Source organism: Macrotis lagotis, chromosome 4 (assembly GCF_037893015.1).
Source record: "Macrotis lagotis isolate mMagLag1 chromosome 4, bilby.v1.9.chrom.fasta, whole genome shotgun sequence".
NCBI classification, from domain to species: Eukaryota; Metazoa; Chordata; class Mammalia; order Peramelemorphia; family Peramelidae; genus Macrotis; species Macrotis lagotis.
The window spans coordinates 5,264,312-5,287,125 of record NC_133661.1 but is presented as its reverse complement, the minus strand read 5'-3'; the positions used below and the strand labels follow the sequence as shown (position 1 = coordinate 5,287,125).

The 22,814-nt window shown below is 48.6% G+C and overlaps 1 protein-coding gene across 1 annotated transcript in view; it reads left to right on the top strand.

The window, feature by feature from the left end:
- MGMT (O-6-methylguanine-DNA methyltransferase) overlaps positions 1-21,542 on the top strand; it is a 262,691-nt gene extending 241,149 nt beyond the window's left edge. The window contains exons 4-5 of the mRNA XM_074232162.1: positions 14,496-14,635; positions 21,321-21,542. Coding sequence (XP_074088263.1) covers positions 14,496-14,635; positions 21,321-21,446 — 266 coding nt within the window. The 3' untranslated portion in view covers positions 21,447-21,542. The remainder of the gene's footprint in view (positions 1-14,495; positions 14,636-21,320) is intronic.
- Positions 21,543-22,814: the final 1,272 nt, after the last annotated feature.

Below are 22,814 nucleotides of genomic sequence, written 5' to 3'. Positions count from 1 at the left end.
AAGTATTGTTATTTTTCTGGTTTCTACTTTAGCCAGTCCATTGTTTAGTAGATTGCTTTTTTCAGTTTCCATGTAATTTTATGATTCGTGCTCATGCACGAATTTGTAATTTGAATCTAATTGGCTATTGAGGCCTAAAAATAGTCATTTTTGCTGCTTGAATTTATGTAAGCCTTTTCTGTAACCTTGTATGTGACCAGGTTTTTGAGAATTCTGTGCTGACTGGAGAGAATGTGTATTCCCTGGGCCTCCTGTTTGATTTTTTCTATATATTATTTCTAATATATTAAATAAGATTTCAGAACTGTAATTTTTAATTATTACTTTTGTGATTTGATTGTCCGTATTCTGATTAAGGTGTTTTGTTTCCTGCTATTTTACTCTACTCATTTCTCTTTGTATCTTTGTTAACTGGGCTTTTGTAAATTTAACTTTTGAAATGTGTTTAATATGTGTAGAGTGAAAATTATTGCACATTTGGATCCGAATTTAAGAGCTGGAAGAAACCTTAAAACTTAGCTAGTCTGCCTCCCTCATTTAGCAGATGGCAAAACCAGTTCAAAGAATAATTTTCTCAAGATCATGTTGCTAAGAAAGATCATACTGGTAGAGATAAGATTTAAACCCAGATTTTTCCACTCTGTTCTTTTGATTACACCAGATTTGCTATTATTTTTCTTTCCTTTTGAAGGCAATGGGTTGTAGTGACTTTAGAGAATTGATCTGGACACCAGAAAGTATAGGGTTCAAGTTCCACCACTGATGCATTCTTATGGAGTGACCCTAAGCAAATCACCTCACGTCTAAACAACTCTCTGAGACTTTCATAATCTTGGCTTTGCCTTTTCCACTGAAATTACTCATCTAGTCCTTGTCCAAGCCTTTCCTTTCATTTATGCTTTATTAAATTTGACATTTTATTTCATAACCTTTAGACCAACCTCATAATTTTAATACAGCCCTATACTTATTATCAAGTTTATCTTTAAGAAGCAACATTATTGATCATTTTGATTCTTGACATACTTTGTCATTCTTTTTTCTTTTGATGAGAGAATTCAGACCATTCACATTTGTTATAAGAAATGCACGTCACTTATTTTCTGATATTGTCTTCATGTTCTTGATATTTCCTGAAGGAAATGAAATCTATAGTGACACTATTTGATCTCTAAAAGTAGTTAAGAAAATAAGTGATAGTTTTGGTCTTTTTCTAAATATTCATTTATATACTTCCTTGAAGATTAATTTGCTTTTTTTATTAATAGTTTTACTTTTTTTATTACCATCTCCTTTCTGTTTCCATTTCTTTTGTGATTAGTGATATTTTTCTCATCTGCCTTTTTATTAAGAACTGCGACTATATATTTTAATATTTGTTTACCTTTTTATATCAATCATGTGCTGTTAACCCAGTTCTTTCCTGAACCCGTGAACTCCTTCAACTTGGCCCTCCCTCTAATGATACCAATCACATCTCATCCACGCTTATCCTTTATGTGCCCCTGAAAAAAGCCCTGGAAGTGGCAATTAAGAGATCATTGTTAACTTTGGAGGGAGCATTTTCAGGGGCTGCCATGCTTATCCACTGTACCTCCTGGATTTCCTCACAGAATATATTTTCTTAATATAAAAGCCTTCCCCCCTCTTTTATTTTTCACTGTGTCCTTTTTGAATAATGCATCTCCTTCTAGACCCATAATTTAGTCATGGGTCAGCTCCCTCCACATCTCAGGAAAGTCTCTGATGAGATCAACTTAGCTTCCCTGCATTACGATCTTGAGCTTCCCTTTCTTTGGGTCAAACCTCATCCAGGGTGAATAAGCATCCCAATGTCATGGGTTTATCTTGGGCTCTTTCTTGCATTTTGCCCTCTCTGAGTCCTGTTTCTCCCTACTCCTTTCTCCCTTCAAGTTTGCCAAGGCGACTCTCCTGGTGGCTCCATCACAACACATTTCTCACTCTCTTCCCTCTAGATTTAAAATCTTGGGTTATCAAGATGACCCTTTCATATGAACCACTAGGTCTCTGCAAATGATTGTTTGAACCTAGATGTGTGGATTTGCATTTATCTTCATTACTTCTCATCTTGCCTATGCCAGCATTTCCAGATATGGATGGTTCCCAGTTCATTCACTGGTCATAGTTGCTACCAGATTGATGGGCATAGCTGGCAGGTGATCCTTTCAGCCTTTGAACAAAATGTTGATCTGAAGAGGACTAAGAACAGGTCCCAGGGGCAGGCTTCAGAGGTTTCTCGCTGGGTTGGCATCTTTTGTCTTGTTGAGTCATGTGGGAGACCAGTGAGGATGCCAGTCCCAATGCCAGGTGAGACACATGGGCATCCTAGTCTCAAGATGTGGTGGGCCTATATTTCACAGAAAGACTAGAGAATAAGGGTCAATAAAGGTCAAGCATAAAGAATCCAGTCTGTAGGGTGCAAGGAGGCATTGGCCATCTGGGTATGAGGGTCCTGATGTCCAGAGCACAGGAGGAAGCTGGGGCTTGAGGAGAATTCAGGAACCATCTCTGCATAGTGAGGATAGTTGAGGGTGGGCTGTATCACCTAGAGAGAGGTGCAGACATGCAGGGAGAAGACAGACAAGGACAGAACACAGACAGATGCAGAGAGCTAGAGATGGGGGAGGGGGCAAAAAGTGATCAAAGAAGTAGAGGGGAAAACCAGTAAAGGGAGGAAAACCTTCCAAGGGGAAAGAGATGTAGGCACAAGCAGTCCTCAGAAAAGAGCCTGGGGCGGGGGGTCGACTCGTTAGCAGCATTTATGAAGACATTTCTTTAGGATAAAAAGCCAGTTGTTGGAGCAGCTAGGTGTGTAATGGATAGAGTCAGGAGGACCTGAGTTCAATTCTGGCCTCAGACACTTAATAATTACCTAGCTGTGTGGCCTTGAGCAAGCCCCATTGCCTTGCCAAAAAAAACGTTAAAAAAAAAAGCCAGTTGTCAATTGGATTGAAAGGGGAGAACTTTTTATGGAAATCGAGAAATGGGCTCTCAGTGCATCTTTCCCTGTTCCACCTGGTAATGCTCCAAGTTGACCCTAGGCCCACAGAAGTGCTGAGGAAGGGGGTAACAGCGGGGGACTTCAGGATGTTCTCCTCCTCCACCAGCTTTGTGAGAGAGGATTAGCTATACCTTTCAAAGGAGGAAGGCTCAGCTTCAGGTTGCCCACCTCAGTCTTCCTGACCCCAGGTCTAGTTCTCTCTGCACTGCATACCATGCTGAGGAAGCCTTCCCTGTGGCCAAAGTGACCCAGAAACGGAGGCCATGTGTTCCAGCCATTTCTCTGGTCACGGTTTTGGGGTGGTTCACCTCACCTAGTGCATTTAAAGCATTTAATGATGACCAAGTCCACATGCTTGGAATCTTTAAAAAAAAAAAAACAAGCCCATGATGCTCTGTTATGCCTCACTGACAAGTACGGCCAACACTGATTGCTCAGTGTTTAGTCTACAAAAAGCAATACGCTATAGAAAATGGGGCTGTATGTGAGTGTTTTGTAGATGAGCGGCTCTGACCGTTCCACCAGTCCTGAAAATGGCATTTACCTACTCAGATTTTCCAATTACTTCAGTATTAATGGCATGTGGCTGGTGGGTTGTTTGGGGAGCTTGGCGCTCTCCATGGCAGCTCCTCAGCAGAGGTAGGGAAGGGGAGCTCTTTAAATGGGAGACACACACACGCCAAGCATTGATTTTTATTTGGGGGGCAGGGGTACAGGGAGGTGTGTTTATTATAGCCATCATCTTTAGAGCTCTCAGGATAGCAAAAGCTTCTTTAAAAACACCTGGAAATCCATGCAGGATTTTAAAATAAAACCTTTTTTTTAGAATCATTCCTTTTTAATTGATCTTGGGTAGTCACTAAGTGGAACTCTTCTATTGATCCCTCTGCCTTAGGTAGTGACCTTTAGAAACCTCTTTTCTCCTGTTTTTGCCTTGCTACTGGGGGGGGGGGCATGGAGGTCATAGCCAACATGTAAAAGTAAATCCAATTATTTTCATTTAAGTAGCATCATATTTCATAGCTGCTATGTAATATGTATATATTGCACAGAGAGGGTGAGGACAGAGGAGATTAATTATTTACCAGTTGGCTATCGGCAGTCACTCATCATGTCGAAAGGAGCCACAGCTGATAGAAATAGATTTGGAATTTTCTACTGGGTCATCTTCAGTGTATTCATTTATATTTATAAAGTTCCCCCATACACCCCCACTCAGTCCGCTGCATCCCAGACTTCCTGGCTGTGGTTAATAGAAGAGTGACCTGCTCAGACCAATCAACATCAATCAACACCCGAAGGAGGACCAGCAGCTTCTCCTCTGACTTGTGAGCAGCTCCATCACCTTGGGAAATGAGCCTTCCCTTTGTGTCCTTTCTTTTATCTATTTTACCATCTGGGAAATGGGGAGGATTGCTCCTCTGCGCCAGTTAGACTGGCATGTCCACTTGCATCATCCATTCTTTCCTCCAGCCCCCTCCCCAGCAGACAGCTCCCTGAGGCAGGGGCCCTGTGTTTTTGTGGGGCATTTGGGAAGAGCAGTATTTGGAGAACCTTCTCTGACCATTCCAGAATGAGGCATCACCGAAGAGTCAGCTACCATCTCGGAACATGAATGAAAATGGAGCCTCCAGTGGGAAAATGATAGTCAGACCCTTCCAACATCACCCTCATTTTTTCAAGACAGTTGGATATTTCTGAGTCCATTGGAGGAGAGAATTTATTAGATGCCCTCTGGGGACCTGTGGGTGTTTTATTTCCTCCTCACCACCTGGATCAAGGCCAGAATGTTTTGTTTTATTCCTTAATGAAGAATGAGAAGTCTTTCCATTTTCTCATGTGGATTTTCAGTTAAATGTTCAGATTTTATAACAAAAAAATTCAGGATCATTATCTATCTGGTCAAATGACACTTGGGAAAATGTCTGAAGTCCATTGACAAATTGTGTTTGTCCCTGAGTCCTTTTGAGGAGGCAAGACCTAAACAAAACGTTGAGTTTGCTTCTAAAATAAGGAAGTCCAAAGGGAGCAGCCAGGATTTCCTGGGAAATCCAACACCACCACCCCATCTTGTCCCCTGACACCACTGGGATTGGCTTGCTGTGTTTTGTATCCCCAGGTCTAGCACAGTCACTGGTTCATGGAAGGTGCTGAAGAAATGCTTGTTGATTTATGACTGCAACCCTTTGCCTCAGTTTTCCCTCCTGTAAAAGAATGGAATTGAACATAAAGACTTCCTCCTGTCCAGTCTTTGCTGCTAAACCACCACTACTACTGATACTACTCATACTAATAAATAATTAATATTTAAATAGTATTTTAATGTTTGCAAAACAATTTCCAAATATCCTCTGACTTGATCCTTACAGCATCCTGGGAGATAGGTGCTAAATATTCCCATTTTACAGGTGAGGGAAAATTAGTGACTTTGCCCAAACATCCAGAAAGGAAGTGTCTGAGATGGGATTTGAATTTAGGTCTTTGCAACTCCAAGCCCAGCATATTGTCCCCTCAATCTCTAGGGCCTCTCCAGAACCTCTAGGCATGCGATTCCTAACTTCCATCTCCCTCTGAGCTGGGGCTGGGGCTGAGCGATGCAGGGGCTCCACTTGGGCATCTTGGGGTGGAGTAGCCTGCCACTCTGGGGGTCCAGGCCCCTCTGGGGGTGTCCCAGGAGCTGCTGGGCATCCTGCCCTCTCTCGTGGGCCCCAGTTGTTTTCTGCCCGGCCCTGCTTCTTGCCAGGAATGGTGAGCAAGCTGAATTTCCTGCCCCCATTCTGTGTGAAATGCCTCCTTTTGGTTGGCTCGTCCTGGTATTTCCGACTGCTGATTACATTATCACCTGACGGGACTTGGAGGGGATGGAAATCAGGGCTGGGCTGGCTGGGCTTGGCAGGCCGTGAGCTTTTCACCAGTTTATAACAATGCCCACCCAGCTCCTCCCTTTTCCCTTGTCCTCGGTTCAGTTGGCCAAAGAAAGACAATTCCACATGATTAAAACACCCGGTTTTCAGGGTCTGCGTCCGTGCCTTGCCTGACCTGGGGACCACCCGGCCATCCGGTGGCTTTCCTGCTCCTCCCCCCTCCCTGTAACCTATTTCTGTGGGAGAGGGTCTTTCCTCTGTCTGCCCATCTCCTTGCAGAAGTGGGGGGGGGGGGTCATCATAGCTCACAGGGCCAAAAGAAGGGAACCAGAGAGGAAACACTCTTGCTGTATCTTAAATGGCTCTAAAATGGGTCTCTGATTCCAGAGTGCCAGAGCAGGAGGACACGTGGGTGACCATCCAGCCTGACTCCCAGAGTGTCCACTTCTGGGACAGGGAGCCCCAGCCCAAAAGGAAGCAGGCCTGGTGTCTCCCACTTTGACCATTAAGCCATTGTGGGTCCAAAGTACTAGCCATTGCATTCTGTTTAAAAATTAGAGTCCAATGGGGAGGCTAGGTGGTGCAGTGGATAGAGCACCAGCCCTGGAGTCATGGAGGACCTGAGTTCAAATCCGCCTCAGACATTGAATAATTACCTAGCTGTATGGCCTTGGGCAAGCCACTTAACCCCATTGCCTTGCAAAAACTAAAAAAAAAAAAAAAAATAGAGTCCAGGACAGAAGAAGACCCATTTATTTCCTTGCTTTATGGGTGTGGGGCTTCTGGGGAATTGTGTGAATGGAAACGCATTTTCTCAGGTAGTCAGGGTGGTAGGGGGATGACACGACTTTATAAAGGCCCAGCCTGGATAGTCCTGGAGGCTCAGATTCTGCTGAGAAGAATTCTCCCTTCCCTCCAGTGACCAAATCTAGGGGCTGCACCTGGGAAGTAGGTCCTCATAGCCCCATCTTAGAGAAGAGAGAACCGAATCTGAGAGAGGGAATGGGACCCAACTATTTAATACTGGCAATTGGGTCTCCCTGCCTCTCTCTCTGCACTGAACCATGCAGATGTCTGTGGCTTCTTGCAGTCTCAAAAATGGAAGATCAAATGGCCAAGAAGCCTCCTCTGCCTCTTGGGGTGATGGCCAGAAGGAGCCTAGAAGGCAGCTGGGAGGTGTAGTCATGGTCCCCCAGCATTGGAGCCCAGGGGGCTTGATTGGCATGGCAGAGAGCTCCTTGGGGTTCTATCTGGGAAGGAGGGGAGCATCTTTGCCACACTGAACAGGTCACCCTCCCATTCCATGGCCAGCCCAGCACATCAATCAAGACCCCACCACTGAGCTGGGCCTGAACTAGTGACAATAGGCCATCGTCCAGAGGGCCTGATGTCCTCTCAGAAGGCTCAGCTGACCAAAAGGTGAATGGGGCAGGAATGAAGTGGTGAGGTGCTCCATAAATGCTGATTCTGTAGAGAACACCTCATGGCTTCAGAGAGCCAGAGCTGTAGGTGCCTCAGAGGCCTTAGTCCAGGTTCTCATTTTCTAGCCCCATTCAGTAAACATGATGTTCTAAGTGTTGGGGATACTACAAGAGGCACAAGACAGTCCCTGCTCTCAAAGAGCTTCCAGTCTAATGGGGGGATGAAGAGAGAGAAAAAACAGGCACAAAACAAGCTCTGGATGGCATCAGGAGAGGACACTGAAGAGAGGGGCAGCAGCCAGGTTATGCCAGTCAAGTCCTGGCAATCCTCCCTTGGGGAGGCAGCATGTCCATGTGTAAGTCCATCATAGTAAACTAAAGCCAGTAGAAGTCCGGTCAGAGGGAGGGACTAATCAGGGGGTCAGGGGATGAGGAAAGGTGTCCCGTGTGAGGGAATGCCTGAAATCCAATCCAATGGAAGAGGAGGTTCTGTAAGGACCCAGTGAGAACCAAGCACACTGCCAACAGCGGGGGACCCCCTTCTGAGGAACAAGGAGAAACCTATTTAAGTCAGGAGGCTGAAAAATGAAGATGAAAAGGCAAGTTAGCCACATGGAGGAGTCTGTCCCAGACCTGTGTGGCCTACTTTGAACCCACAAATGCTTAGTGGTCAAGGTGAGGGGCCTGTGACCAATCAGATCTGCTCTTCCAAATTATCACTTTGTTGGCTATGAAGAGGAAAAGATGTAGGCAGAGGAGATGGTTTCCATGCAGGTTTTGGGGGTCTAGGCCAATGGAAGAGATTGTGGATATAATGAGAGCTGAGGATGCAGGTGGAGGCAAGTCAAGGACCAGAAGGCACCAGAAAAAATGGGTGTGCCCTTCACAGCTAGGGTCGAAGAGGGAGGTTTCAAGGAAAGAGAATGAGTTCTCATCGGGAATGTTGGCTTTGAAAGGTCTCTGACATTTGGTGACAGGAGACTGAAAAAACTCAAGAGAAACTGAGGTTGACCAGGAAAGTCACTTCATTAAGACAATAATTAAACCCATGGGAATGGATGAAGTTGCCAAAGAGTGTAGATAAGAGAGAATGGGTAGTGGATGGATGGGTGGATGGATAGATAGATAGATAGACTGACTCTTGTAAGAATAATATGATAGGACTCCGGTCACAATATGGAGTCCCAGAGACTGAAAGAGTCTGGACTGTAGGTCAAGGAAGCTCTGAAGAGGCCCTTGGCTCCTGCCCATTGAGAGGGTATACAGTCAAGATATTTGTTGCTTTGTGGCTAAAGACTTGACCAATGGACAGGGCAGCAGCTGTGCCATCCTCTACCCCCAGTGCATGTTTGAATGTTGCACTGTGCACATTAATTACTAGGAATACTGGAATTTAAGAATCCCTCAAAGGGTCAAGCTTGGTAGTAGTAGAATAAAAGTTTTTATTTCAAAGTAAAATCATAATATTTGCTTGTGATTATTCCTATTTAAAGGGCATTTGCACTGATGGGGAAATCAAATATTTATTATCTAATATCTTTTCTTGTCAGTTGATTTTCCTGGTCCTTCTATTGAGGAAGTATCTCCCCATCTCTAAGGTATTGCTACTTCCACAACTATTAAAAAGATTCCTCTATCTTCAAATGTCAGCCAAGACTCCCATCACAAATACTGGATTCAGTGAGAGAAAGAATATGTTTCTAAAGCACTTGGAAAAGCTACTTCCTTTCCTGGTGTATTTCCCTTGGAGATGATGCTCTGTATTCAAATTACCTACCAAAATTCACTCATATCTAAATTGTGATGGAGCTTAATGATCTCATTCTCTTAAAAGTCCTAGACTGGCAGCAGAAAACAGAGGTCTTCGGGGCCATAGAAAGCATTCCCAGCTGGTGACCTTGTCAGCAAAGTCTGGTTCTGGTAAAGAGGCATCTGAGTAGCCCAATGGATGGAGTGGAAGACCAGAGGCTTGGCTTGGCTTGGCTTGGCTTGGCTAAAATGCAGGGAGACTGAATCATTCCCACCTTCCTGGAATCGACCAGTTTAGGAGTCCTGCCAATGATGGAATAAATTTGAACTGCCTTAGTCCCTTCTTAAAGAAGCTATTCTTCCCTATCCATCTCCCTGACCAGAGATCAGCATGAAACTCCTTGGCCCACATTTGGATTGCCATTCCCTTCTCTTTACTTGAAAATTGCATTGTTTGTTCACATACCCCATAGCATCTATCCAGTTGTGCAGTTTCATGAGCTCAACCTCAGAACTGGCTCTCCTACCATCTTCTTACCTTGCTTGGGTTCCCACTTTCCATTAGCTCTTACTTTGATCATTCCCACATGAAAGACAATGTCGCAGCCCAGCCAGCTTGCTCTTTCCTGGTCATCATCCCATCTTCCCATGCCCTCTTCATTCCCTCATCTGATCCAACTTTGTCGTTGGCCCTTCTCACCTAGTTCATCACCAGGAGGAATCTCAGAAGAATGAGATGAAGGCTCTGAAGGAAAGTTCCAAAACTGTTTTGGCAACCCAAGAAGTGACAAGCACATACTCAGGTGTTGGCATCAGACTATTGACCTTTTGGAGACAAGAGGAACTTTGGTGCCCTTTTTTGCCCTTTGTTATCAAAGAAGACCAAAATTACTTCACTGTGTTTGAGACAAATGAGAGTGTGTCTGACTATAGCTGATCAGACCAATATGATCTTGGAATGCTCTACCCTAGGTTGGGTCCATGTGAACCTTTGGGGTGGGTATTCTAAACTTGAGCTGCTTCCATTCTGCCTTCCTCATAGAACACAGGCCCCTCTCTGAGGAGGGCATGCCATGCTGGGCAGTCCTGGGCCTGTACATTGCTGTACAATCAATTATTAAGTTCTTCAGTGAGACCTTCAGGGGGTCAATAAAATTGTTGTTTTGGGGCAAATGTCCATTTGGCATTCTAATGCATCCAGCCCATCATAGTTGCACTCTCTGTAGTAAGGTTGGAATGCCCGGCAGTTTAGCTCCAAAAAGGTCCCCAGTGTCTGGAATCTTCTCCAGTAGAGATTCAAAAGAATGCCAGACCTGGATTGGTGCCCACCACCATCTAATCCAGCATGTCCCAGCCAGAAAGCTCACACCCAAGTGACTGACAAGGGGCCATCTTGCTACCCTTGGCCACCAGGTCCTTAGGCTTTAGAGGAGATCAGGGACTAGACCCATCATGATTATGGGGAGATACATGAGCATCCATCATGGACACCTCCCTACTTTTCCAACAGTGTGGGACCAGGATTGTAAAAATGAGGACTCTCCCAGCCTTATTCACCCCTCTCTTGACCACTGGCCCTGTGTCTCCTGTCAAAGGAGATGCAGATTCAGGCTCAGGCCATGGATGAGATTGGTCTAACTACACCATGTTCAGTTATTGGTCAGCCATTTTTCAGTGTAGTATGACTCTTCTTGACTCCATTTGAGGTTTTCTTGGCAGAAATTTCAGAGGAGGAAACTGAGGCAGACAGGTTAAGTGACTTGCCCAGGGTCACTCAACTAGGAAGAGTCAGAGGTCAGACTTGAACACAGGTCTTCCTGACTCTTGACAGGAGGCTCTGTGCACTGTGGCATACCTAAGGGTGTGCTGGCCTTGGAGAGCATTCTGACAACTGTGGGCCAGTGACTTGCCTTGGACATTTAGGAGAATTCTAGAAGGTATTAGTGGAGAGAGGTTTGGTGGCTGTGCCAGTGCCCGCAGGGCCAGCTCAAGGACAGGCCACACCTGATCCTTTGCTCCCTCGCTCCCTTCTTCCCTGATAGGCCTCTTCTTCCTGGCACTCGGCACAGCTGATCTGAGAGTCTGCTGGGTCCCATTGACTTGTCACAGAGCCAGAATGATTGACTTAGAGGGAGGCAGCATTTGGCATCCGGTGGGTCAGTAACCTCATCAACACCCCCCGATTTTGCTTCCCCTTTTTTGTGTGAATCCACTCGGAGTTGGTTCCGAACTTGCAGCATCCATTACCTTTAATTACTTCCCCGTGGCTTTAAGTAGAGGATGACTCTTGGTGTCCCTGGCGCCTGTTACCACTAATTGCTTTCCCCGATGTTATCAGTCCCTGAACAAGTCTGTTGGCCTCTAGGGTGGACAGGGTGAATGGGGTGGGGGGAGATTCCATGTAGGAGGGACCTGGATCTTGGGCCTCACACTCCTAAGTGGATTCAGAGCAAGGGGAATGTTGGCGTGCCTGCCTTAGCAGCCTCCCTCAGAGCCTCCTGCTCAAGTCACTGGCTAGGGAATCCCTCCCGCTCCCAGGGCAGGGCATTGCCCACCACACTCAAGCCTATTCAGTGACTACCTGAGGGTCTTGGGGTCAGCTGGTGTCAGAGGAGGGACTTGACCCCTGGGCTTTCCATCCTAGAGCCTTGACACCATCCTCTGTGGCATCTCCTTGGCCCTCTCCAGTATTGTTTCCCTTTGTATGTGAGCAATGGGTCTATTGGCAAACATTTATTAGGCTCCTACTGTGTGCTTCAGGCCTGCTAAGGATACAGCAAAGGGAGCAGTCTCTATTCTTAAGGAATTAAACCCCTTTTTTTTCTATTCTGAACTGAAAAAGTGCCAAAATTAAAGGGTCATTTCTACATGGAAACTAAAACAGAAAGAAGCAGCTTATTCATATGGCTGCTAATCCGTTCACAACCATTTGCTCTTCAAGGATGTCATCCATTCTTTTTGCATTTTCAAAGCCACTTTGTGAATCTGTCCCCTGACCTCTCTTCTGATTTTTATGGGCATTTTTAAAAGCTCCAATGACCCTCTTTTCCTATTTCTTTGCAAAAACCATTGGAACAAAGTTGCAGAGACAACCAAAACACCTCCTACCCAAAGGACAGGTCAGGTCCCTAACATTCTCTTCCCTTGTTGGTCCAGCTTCATGGCCAGGGGCTGACTTAGACGGTGACCACACTGTCAGCAATATGAAGCAGAATACCTGATGCCCTCTGTCCCATGTCAAGACCAGGGGTTTCAACTCCAAGCCAAAGGACTCTCTACTTAATTCCATTAAGGAATCGGGCAGTCACTTTGACCTTGAGAGAATGGGGCAGTATTCTGCCTCTGAGAAGGGGCACAAGGATTTATGCATGGTTCTGACTGTTAGAGCATCAGAGCTTGGCACTGCCTCAAAAACTGGTACTACTCCCACCCACTACCCATCAGTCTCTCCTTGAAGGTCCAACCACTCAGAGATGGTTGACTCATCTCACTGGGCACTGCCACTGCTTCAGCTCATTGATGCCCTCACTCACCACAGGGTGAAGTGAAGTTTCCAAATACATGTTTAGAGCAGTAGGCAGCCTGCCCCCCATGACAGCCATGGTCTCTCTCTGGGCCTGATGACTTCCCTTGAAATAGAAGTCATGTTGCCAGAGAGCTTTATGGGACATCCCACTCCCCTGTGGAAGCATCCTTGTGCTCTCATCCATCCACCCTTCTTCCCAGGAGGAGGGCAACCCTCCTGAACTGACTGCCACTTTCCTGAACAGCCTTCTGGCCCCAGTGAGGGTGCTGGACGCTCTCCACTGTGACTTGTCCTCCTTCTGTGCTCTCTTCCCATTTGCACAGACGTCTCATTTTAGACCTACAGCTTTGTGCAGTTTCAGGTCTCCCTTCTCCTGCCGGCTCTGACCTGCCTCCCTCTCTCTGCCAAGAGAAACACAGACCAAGCCGGCGGGCAGCAGGAGCGAGTTGGCGGCCTTCCCTGGCTCATGTGGCCAGGGCTCTCATTGTTCCGGCTTTGGGTGGTGGCTGTTTTTCCCAGGACAGAAATTCCCCGAAACCTCTGTGGAGGAAGTTGGGAGCCACCTCGCTTCCCCTCACATTCATCCCAAGAATCATCCTAAGTAACAATTTGATTTCAAATGAGCCTTTTGGAGAAAAGCAGGGTAAACAGTGTCTGTTTGCCCAAGGAAACCCTCCTAGCAATCAGGCTGCCACACAACTGCAAGTGCTAATGAACCCGCTCGGCTCCGGAATGTGCTTTCTCCACTTAAATTGATTCATGAATTTTGAAGAGAACATTATCTAATGAATTTTCTTTGAATAGAAAGCAATTAAAAGGACAAATCAGTCTGATTAACCCCCCAGTCACCCTCCTGCCACAAATGGTGTACAGTTTGAAATTATATCATAAAAACTGGAGCACGTTTCCTATCGGCTGCCCTCTCCTAATCCATGTAAATGGATGAACAACAAAGTTAATTTCTTTGATGACCCTGTTCTCATATCACCTGGATTATGCTGATGTTTAATTTGCTTAATGTTATAATAAAGACTAAACAGATTTTTTTTTCAGGGAAGTGATTAGCGTTCTCTCCAGTTAAGAAGTGATTTTTATTATTTAACACACATACAGTGGGACGCTCCCTTTCTGCTTGGGGAGTTGGGTACCCAGCAGCATCTTGGAGCCATCATGGCCACGCCTGAGGAGCCCCCTCTGCTGTTGCTCTCTTCCTCTGAAAACCTGGCCCTCCCTGGGCCTCTGGGTGCAGCAGTCCAAGTCCTGGCCTGGCCAGCCTCCCTGGAGCCCCACGGATGACAGGAGGACAGTAGTTTAGGAGTGATGCTAACCCTACCAGGAGGTGGGGGTCCTTCCTCCATGAGCTTGGCATCGGGGGGGGTGGCATAAAGCCTTGAGTTGGGGGGGGAGAGCAAATGCAATTAAAATGGGAATAAGGTTGTTTTATTTTGGCAGACTTGTTCATTAGTAATGCCCATGGCCAAGGTCATGGCCAGGCCCCAGATTTTAGATCACTGTACATTCTGAGCAGTTTCTGGAGGTTGGTGGGGAATCTCCACTCTCCTCCAGCCCCTGGTGCTGGGTATTCTTCCCCTCCAGGTGGCAGCTGAAGTTTGGCATGAGCCAGTCATACCAGAGCTTTGGAAGTCCAGGAGAGAAGCCAGTTCTTTCTCCACCTCTTCCTTGTCTCTGAGCTCCTTTATTCCTGCCCACCCAATGAAGAAGCCTTCCATGGAGCCATTCTTTCCCTTTTGAAGGTGGAGTTCTGCCCTGGTGCCATTGATACCCACTTCCTAGTCTGGTGACAAAATGTGAATGGGGCCAAGGTGGTGCACTCAGGACCACTGGGGCCCCGGCAGCAGCTCTTTCTCACGTGTCATTGGAGCCATGTGTCACTCTCCATCCTTATCTTTCAGACTCTTTCAGAAGACAGGTGTTGTTGAAGCTGATGACGGCTGTGAAAATGGGAGACACCATTTCTTACCAGCAGCTGGCAGCCCTGGTGGGGAAGAGCAGAGCTGCCAGAGCCGTTGGGGGAGCCATGAGGAACAACCCAGTAAGGACCATGGTGGAGGCGGGCCAGGCGGGTGAGGGGATGCTGATCTGGGGCGAGGTGTCAGTGCAAAAGGGTGTGTGTTCCTCTCTGGGGCTGCAGTCAGCATACCTTTATTAGACACTGACTGTGTGCAGCATTTCTCTTAAAGCGCCTCATGCTCTCTTGTCCTCACACCCATCCTGGGAGGAAGGAGCCTCTCAGTCCCGTTGTTCAAATGAGGACCCTGAGGCAGCCAGAGGGGAAGCAACTTGTCCAAGGTAGGACTTGAACTCAGGACTTCCTCAGCCCCACTGGCAATGAGGGACCTGTGTACAGTTAACAATAGACCCTGCAGTGGTGCAATGGATAGAGCACCAGCTCTGGTGTCAGGAGTACCTGAGTTCAAATCCAGCCTCAAACACATAATAATTACCTAGCTATGTGGCCTTGGGCAAGTCACTTAACCCCACTGCCTTGCAAAAAAAAAAAAACTAAAAAAATAGACTCTGCATAAAAATAAAGCCAGTAAATAATGAGGGAAGTGTTCATGAATGTAGATGCATATGTGGGTGCCCCCTTGCCCCATGTGTGTGTGAAGGCACAGATACTTGAGTACGTGTGTGTGTGTGTAGATCTGGGGATGCCTTTGGCCCCAGACACAGCCATGATAAGCATGGGCATTCATGGACACCACATCTACCAGGGGTCTCTGATAAGTGGGGAGTTCCAGATAAGAGAGCCCCCTGTCCTTGAGTTGTAAAGGTGAAACTGGGGGGCATCACTGACTACTGAGCAGGGAAGGGACCTGATCCCCATATCTGGCTCCAGAGGCCTGGCATGAATCTCTCCCTTGTCTCAGACTTGCTTTTGACTTGGTTATGTATGAAGTTGAAGGATGGGTGCGCCCATTGCTGGTGGCTTGTCTCCTTCCTCTGCCCCATGTACTCAAGGCTGGTGCTCCCTGACCCAGAAGGGACAGCCAGTTGTGACTCACCACAGAGAAGAGGGGGCAGATCTGAGGCCTTGGAGGAGTCTGGTCGTATGGGGGGGTGGGGCAGGGAGCTGACCAGGACTCTAGACAGCTCAGCCACAGTCTCGGCTTTAGGGGCTTCCCTTGGCAGCCAGGGTGCTCGTCACCCAGTGCTTTCTCTCCAGCCTGGTGGAGGTCTCCAAAACACAGAACCATACTGTTATTTCAGGGAGAGCAAATACTTCCATGAAATCTCTCAAGTCAGAGAGACCTTTCAAAAAGGCACGGCTGGGGTCTCTGCTTTGAGAAGTGTCATCTCGCCTCCTACAGGAGAGAAAGCAGCCCCCCCCCCCCACTGGCACTGAGAAGACAGCATGAGCACAGGGACAACATTTCCTTGGAAGGGCCAGCCAGCTTAATGGCAAAACTGAGGGGAAGCTTGATCAGGGGTAGGCTTGGAAGGTGCCAGCCTCCTTCTGCAGAGTGCATCATCTGCCACCAGTGACCAAGCCCCAGCCATGAGAGGGTGGCAGCTGACCCACGAGGTACTTTCCTTTGGAGACCTCCAAAGTGTGACTACAGTTAGAATCCCAAGCCAGCATCCTTCTAGGGGATAGACTAGACTGACTTCAGCTGTATTGAAATCGGAAAGAGGGGGCCTGGGTCCACAACTGGAGACACTGCCTGCCCATCACTTTTTAAAAGTAATTTTTCTACATTTTTTCTAAAAAAGTATTTATTCAGACCTCTGGGAGATCCAGTGTCTACAGTTGCAGCAACCAGTCAGTTGTGGAGCCTGTCTCCTCTGGTTGTTCCCAGCCAATCAGTCCTGCTGGACAGTGCCTGATGAGCAGTCACACCTGGAGCCCTAGAAAGACACAGACAGGCAAAAACAGCCTTGTGCACTCTTGGGGTCTCTCACAGCCCCCAGATCCATGGGGGACACAAGAGAGCAGCCAGGTGGGGGTGGAGGGGGGCAGTCCAAGCTCCTCTGGCTGGGCCTGTGCTTCCCCAGGCTTCAGACCAAGATGGCAGCCCCATTCATGGACCATTAAATCCAGTCCTTGGAGCCCAGACTTTATGGAAGGCTTACTGATTCTGGGAGGTCCAGGGTGAGGGTTGATGGGTCATGGACAAACTGGCAAGTCCTGTCCAGACAGGTTTGTGAGTAGGGGAGCAAAGCTGTAAGAAAACTGGGGAATGTGAGGACAGTCCTGGCAGGAGGTGGCCAGGACACCACCCTTTAGGGAAAGCCAGGACTTGCACAGTAAGAAAGAGGGAGAGGGACCCTGGTGACCCAGCTGGGAGAGGTGGCCAGCCTGGTTGGGGGCTCACACTTGGGGGGGGGGGACGTTCTAGACTCTCTATTGTCCTGTATGCAAAGGGCAGCCCAGGGCGGGGAGGGCTCTCTGCCAGATTCCCTCTTTCACATAATTCATACAGTGACCTTCAACTTTATGAGAAGGTGGAGAAGGTGCCGGCAGCTGCCGACACATGCATCGTCTGGGCTTGAAATTACGCCGAAGCCACGCCAGGGACGGCTCACCTTTAGCAAGAAAATCTTCCAGCGGTTTACTGCGATGGAGATTGGTTGTGAGGCCTGTGGGCCCCAAAGGCTGCCCATAAAGTTCAATTAGAAATCTCATTAGACTAGGAGAGAAGGACCAGCAAGGCGTCACGGGCCCTCTCTGGAGGCAGGTAGCATTGACCATCACTCAAGGACAATGTCTTCGGTGGCCCTGCTCCTGTCAGGGTCTCGTCCACTGGAACCCAGCCCAGACACTGTCCATACCCAAGTGGAGGGTACACTAAGGCTTCAGAGGAGGGGGTGGGCTGTGGCATGCTCCGCTATCTGCCATCCTTGGGTGGCGTCGATGTATCAAGCAGACTCTGGGTCTTTGGATAGCACTTGTTGCTTCCTTTTCCATTTCTCCCAGGGCAGATGAGATGAAAGGGCATTTTGAGCTAAGATGCTTTTCTTTCTTTCTTTTTGATCATTTCTCTTCTGGAATCATCGATCTGTTCTGGACCATTTTTGCTGTCCACTCTGCAAGCTGGCACCCCTCCATCCATTCCCAGCCAAGCTCCCCATTGCTGCCCCATTCTTCCAGCTTCAGCCAGGGCCAGAATTTGTTAAATGTGGTTCAGAGGTGGATCGATGGTTGCGCGTGCAGCGAGTTTTCACCCCACCTTTTTCTAAACAAGCACAGTCTCCAGGAGCTGGTTTAGTCACAGCTCTCCATGAGCACTAATGACTGAGCAGCTTGAGTGGCTTGTTCTGCCGGGCCCTTGCATGGTGGCAGTGGTGGTCGCTGCTGATAAAGATTTAGCGTCGTGTTCTAGGTGTCACTGCTGTCAGTTGTGCTGAGCCATTTGACCAGAAGAAAAAACGCCCAGGGAGTTATTGATTAGAGCGTCTCCATGTCACTTGTTCACCAGGATTTAGGTATTGATGAGGCTGCGAGTGAAAACAAGCTCTTTCCCTTGTGGGCTGCTACCCAGAAGAATGAACGCAAAGTTGGAGAAAATATTCAGCTGGTGCCAGAATCAGAGGGATTCCATTATTGATTGAAAGGCCCCTTCATGTTGTTTTTGTTAGAGACAAATCTGTGGGTTTGGAAGTTTTTTAGCATTTGAGAGCAGGCTGCAGGAAGGAGGAACTTGTGCTCAGGGTGGGTGGGATCTCCCAGCAGGAGGATTTTGATGGACTGTTCATTGGAGGGGCTTCTGGGTTATTGATGAAAGTTAGATATTGATGCTGGCAGGCTTTAAAGGAAAGGATGGGAGGGCTCCTGGGACCATGGTCTCAGGACCCCAACAAGTTTCACAAGTCTCCTTAGTTTAATGGCTGAGCTGACTAAGAGAAGTAGCAGCCCTCCATACCTCTCCATGATGCAGATGGGGAGGGTTTGGGGAGATGTAGCCCCTCTCCCCTCCTGAGGAGGGAAAGAAACCATTTCAGCTGCCAAACCCCTTTTTCACCTGCAGTGATGCATCTATCATTGCCTCTGTGGATAAGAGTGAGGGGAGAACCCATTTTCTATGTGTAAAGAGCCGTTACATACAGCAAGTCAGAAGAAAGAAGACCGATGACCAACCCTCCATTTTGAACCGGAGCCTAAGGAAACAGACCGAAACTATGCTGTCATCCCCCCATTGAAATGGTCCAGTCCCTTCCTATTCCTGGAGCTGCTACCCTGTTGGGCTCCTCTATTTGATCAGGAGGCACTAGGATCAACACTGCTCGCTTCTTAGAGGTGGCGCGCTTACTTTCCCACAAGGAACATCTCAGGAATAAAAGGGATACTCACAGAAAATGACGAGATTCTGTATTTCCTGTGATCTGCTAACTTTTTACATAAAATTTGGGAAAGTTCCTTTTTGCTGAAAGAGAAGGTTAATTAATGGTTTTTCAACTTTGAGGACAAGACACGGTATGTATTGGGCCCTATGGGACTGTAGCTTGAACAGTTCCATGCATAGCAACATGGTGGATGGACTTGAAGATCTGAAGAAAATGTCAGAAGTCACTCTCCACTTCAGTTTCTCCTTCTGGAAAACTAAGGAAGGGAATCAGCCTCTTCCAACTGAGGTTCTCAGATCCTTGAGGTGGTTGCTTTTCTCCCCCCCCCCCAGGCCTGGTAGGGGCTTCCTGGGGCTTTACACATGTGAACTTGTTGGGAGGTGGGTTAGGAGCGAACTAAGGCTGACTATTTGACATGTCCAGGACCAGACAGGATTTGCACCCAGGACATCCATATCCCAGATGCTGGACTTGATTTGCCACAATACTTTGAGTCTTCATGTTCACTCATTCATTCAGAATTTTCAATAATGGGTCCCAGGAGGAGTCGCGAGGAAGAGGCAGCCGCCGATGAGAAGGGAAATGGGGAGGGGAAGAGGTGCCACCAGGAGGGAAGCAAGGACCACAGGGAGTCTTGGCACAATTTGCCCATCCCTGAACTTGCACACTGCTATGGAATAACGTGGATAGGAACAGCAGCCAAATTCCTGTGGCCCTTGAGCAGGTGGAGGCCCACCACGGTCTGTCTGGGAATAAGCCAAGGTGATCCATTTGGAACCTAAATCAATCAATTGGAGAGCTTCTGTAGAGTCACAAACTCATTTTAAAGGGAGAAAATTGCAACTCTGATCTGAACAGTCTCACCTCAACTACTCTGAGCATGCTGAGTTGGTGCTGTCCGCCATGTTGTCGCATGTCTGAATGCCGATCTCTCCCAAGACTCGGGCTGGTGGCTTGTCACCACGATTCATGATTCTTGATTTTCCTTTTAAAGTCAGAACCCTCTTCTCTATAGGACAGTAGTGAGAAGAGCCCAGTCAGGAGACCACCACCTGCCAGCGAGCACAGGATTGGTTCATGCTCTCCTCCGGACTTTGCCTACATGACTGGGGACCCCAGAGACCCCTCCTGCCTCAGCAGTCCTGCGCCTCTCAGATCATAGATTTAGAATTGGAAGGGAGCACCTTGGACACAGGCCGTTGATCCAGCCCCCTCATTTTACAAATGAGCGGTGGCAGCGTGCTCAAGGTCACAGAGACAGGACGCAGCAGGCATAGGTGTGGCGTCAGTAGCTGCAGAATGAGTCCCAAGCACGAAATTACAGGAAGTATCTTCTCCTCACTGTCACCGAGCTTTCCCAATTAAAAGTGTAGACTCTTCAGAAAATCAAGACAAGATCCCCCCCTTGCTCTCTGACCCCCTGTAGGCTTCCCTCCATGGAGGCAGAAGTCAGGGGCTCAGTTCTAGTCCTGCATCAGCCCTCACCCTCCTCAGGGGGTGGGGAATGGATCATAAGGTCTCAGCTAGCCCTTCCACCAGGCTCTGAGGTTACCAGAGCCCTCCACCTGTGGGCACATCCTCGCTTGGCAGACCCCCTGGGGCTCAGGGTTAGGGGTTGGAAGGGGTATCAATGGACCCCTCCACCATTAGAAGGTCTCCTTTAGAATGGTTCACAACCTAGGCCTGTGGGGAAGCCTCCGTCCCCTCCAGTGAATCAAGGTTCTAAAAACATACAAGATGAGATAGAGAGTGACAAGCCCCCCATCCCTTCCATCTTTGGGAGTCCCTCCTGGGGGTGTCACTGCCACCTCTGTATCCCAGAGGGTCCCAGAAGGGTTTTAAAAACACTTAACTAGAGGCAGCTAGGTGGTGCAGTGGATAGAGCACCGGCCTGGAGTCAGGAGGACATAAGTTCAAATCCAGCCTCAGACACTTAATAATTACCTAGCTGTGTGGCCTTAGGCAAGTCACTTAACCCCATTGCCTTACCAAAAAAAACTTTAAAAACCACTTCACTGACCCCCAAGTTAAGAGCCTGAGACCCTGGGAGCTCTTGGCTTCTTGAGACTGGGATTTGATGGTCTAGCCTCGTCCACTATGGTCCAGGCTTTGGCTCTTCTTGAACCCAAGGAAGCCCCATATCCCACTGTCAAAAGGGAGCTCTCTGCCCTGGAAGCCGGCCTGGGGTCCTGGGCCTCCTCATCGGCCTGGATGGTCCAGTGACCCCAAAGATTGCAGCTTGACCTGGGATGGCAGAGACCCCCAAGAGGGGCTTCTGAAGCTGGAAGGGGTAGGAGGCTTGCATCTCTTCCTCCCCCACCTCAGAAGTCACAGAGACTCCTGCTGTTGACCCCCAGGGCTGAGTTCTTCCTCTGAGTCAGCCCCCCACCCCCAGCAGTGACCCCTCTCTCTCTTCCTCTCTCCCCCCCCAGGTCCCAATCATCGTCCCATGCCACCGAGTGATCTATAGCAGTGGACAAATGGGCAACTACACGGGCGCTGGCGTGGATGTGAAGGAGTGGCTTCTGGACCATGAGAAGCACTTGAAAAGAAAATGAGCCAACAACTAGGGCTACTTGGACCCCCAGGCCCACCACAGTACACAGGCAGAATTTAACATGCTGGGGGGAAATAAACATTTGAGAGTTGTTCCACTATAATGTCACATTTAAGGGTGAGGGGCTGGTGTGGGTGACTGGCTCCCAGGGCCCCTGCTGCTGGTCCCCTTCCTGGCAGAAGGAGCCATGTGGCCAGCGCCTGGCATCGCTGCCTGTGTTTTGTTCCCATCTCCAGACCTGTTTTTGTTCTATTTTTAATGCCTATTAAAGCACGGACCAGGGAGTGGGAGGTACCCTGCCCCTCCAAGGAAGCATCTGGCTCACCAGGGGGCAGCGGGGGGGGGTGACACCCCCCCCAGTTCCTGCTCCCCCTTGTGTTTGTGCAGGCCAGAGAGTTGTCCCTCTGCCAGCAGTGCTGCCCAAGATCCCCACTCTCTCAGGTTTGACCTGTGGCAAGGGTGGTCTCCAGGCTGTCCCTTCACTGCCCACTCTAGAAATGCCAACACCACCAATTATGCCTATGGCCAAAGTCAGATAAAATAGCTTTTTATTCATGTCTTTGGGGGGGGAGGGCGTCGATCTGTGCACTTCGTTCAGCTGCCATCTGCTCGGGGCCCTACTCTCAGAGAAATAAAGCTTTACCCAAGGTTGGCGTCCTCTCTCCTATCTGGTTTCTACTTTGCCTCCCTCGGGCTGCAGGTCAGGGGAACAAAGACAGCCCCAGACCTTCCCCTGGAATTGTCTGCTGGAGGGGGAATTGAAGTCAGCGGCCTTGAGACACCAAAGGGGACCACTCCCCACCGAGCTCCAGATTGTGTTGCCAGCTCACTGTGCCCATCATTGTATCTGAGCAGAGCAAGGGGATGGGGCCCTGGACCAGTGGGGGGCAGGCCCCTGCAACTGGGGCTCTGGTCAAGATTTCTGCTACCTGTGTAAACCACAGCCCAGACCACCACACGGCAGCCTTCTGTGGAGGATGGGGTGTTTCTCTTGGCCAAGCATTGAGACAAACCGAGGTCAGAGGTCCACCTGGACCGACCTTGCTTCGTTCATTCAACGGAGCCTCTGAGGACTTTCCCTTCCCCAGTAAAACCATCATATCACCCCCTTGTCCTTCCTGTACAGCTCCCCACATGAGCCCAGGCTGTGTGGCCTGGGTTGTTGATAGAACCAGCCAAGGGGCAAGGCCCCAGTGGAGAAGGATGCCTATGTGGCCCTGGGATGGGGGGGCCCTGCATCACTGGGGGGGGGGGCAAGAGGGTGGTCCTCTTTCTTTGGACGCTGAGTGGAGAGGGCTGGGCTGGGACAGGAGATGCCCTCAGACAGAGGAGGGGGTCCCCGAGGAAAGATGCCTGCTGCCAGGCCGGG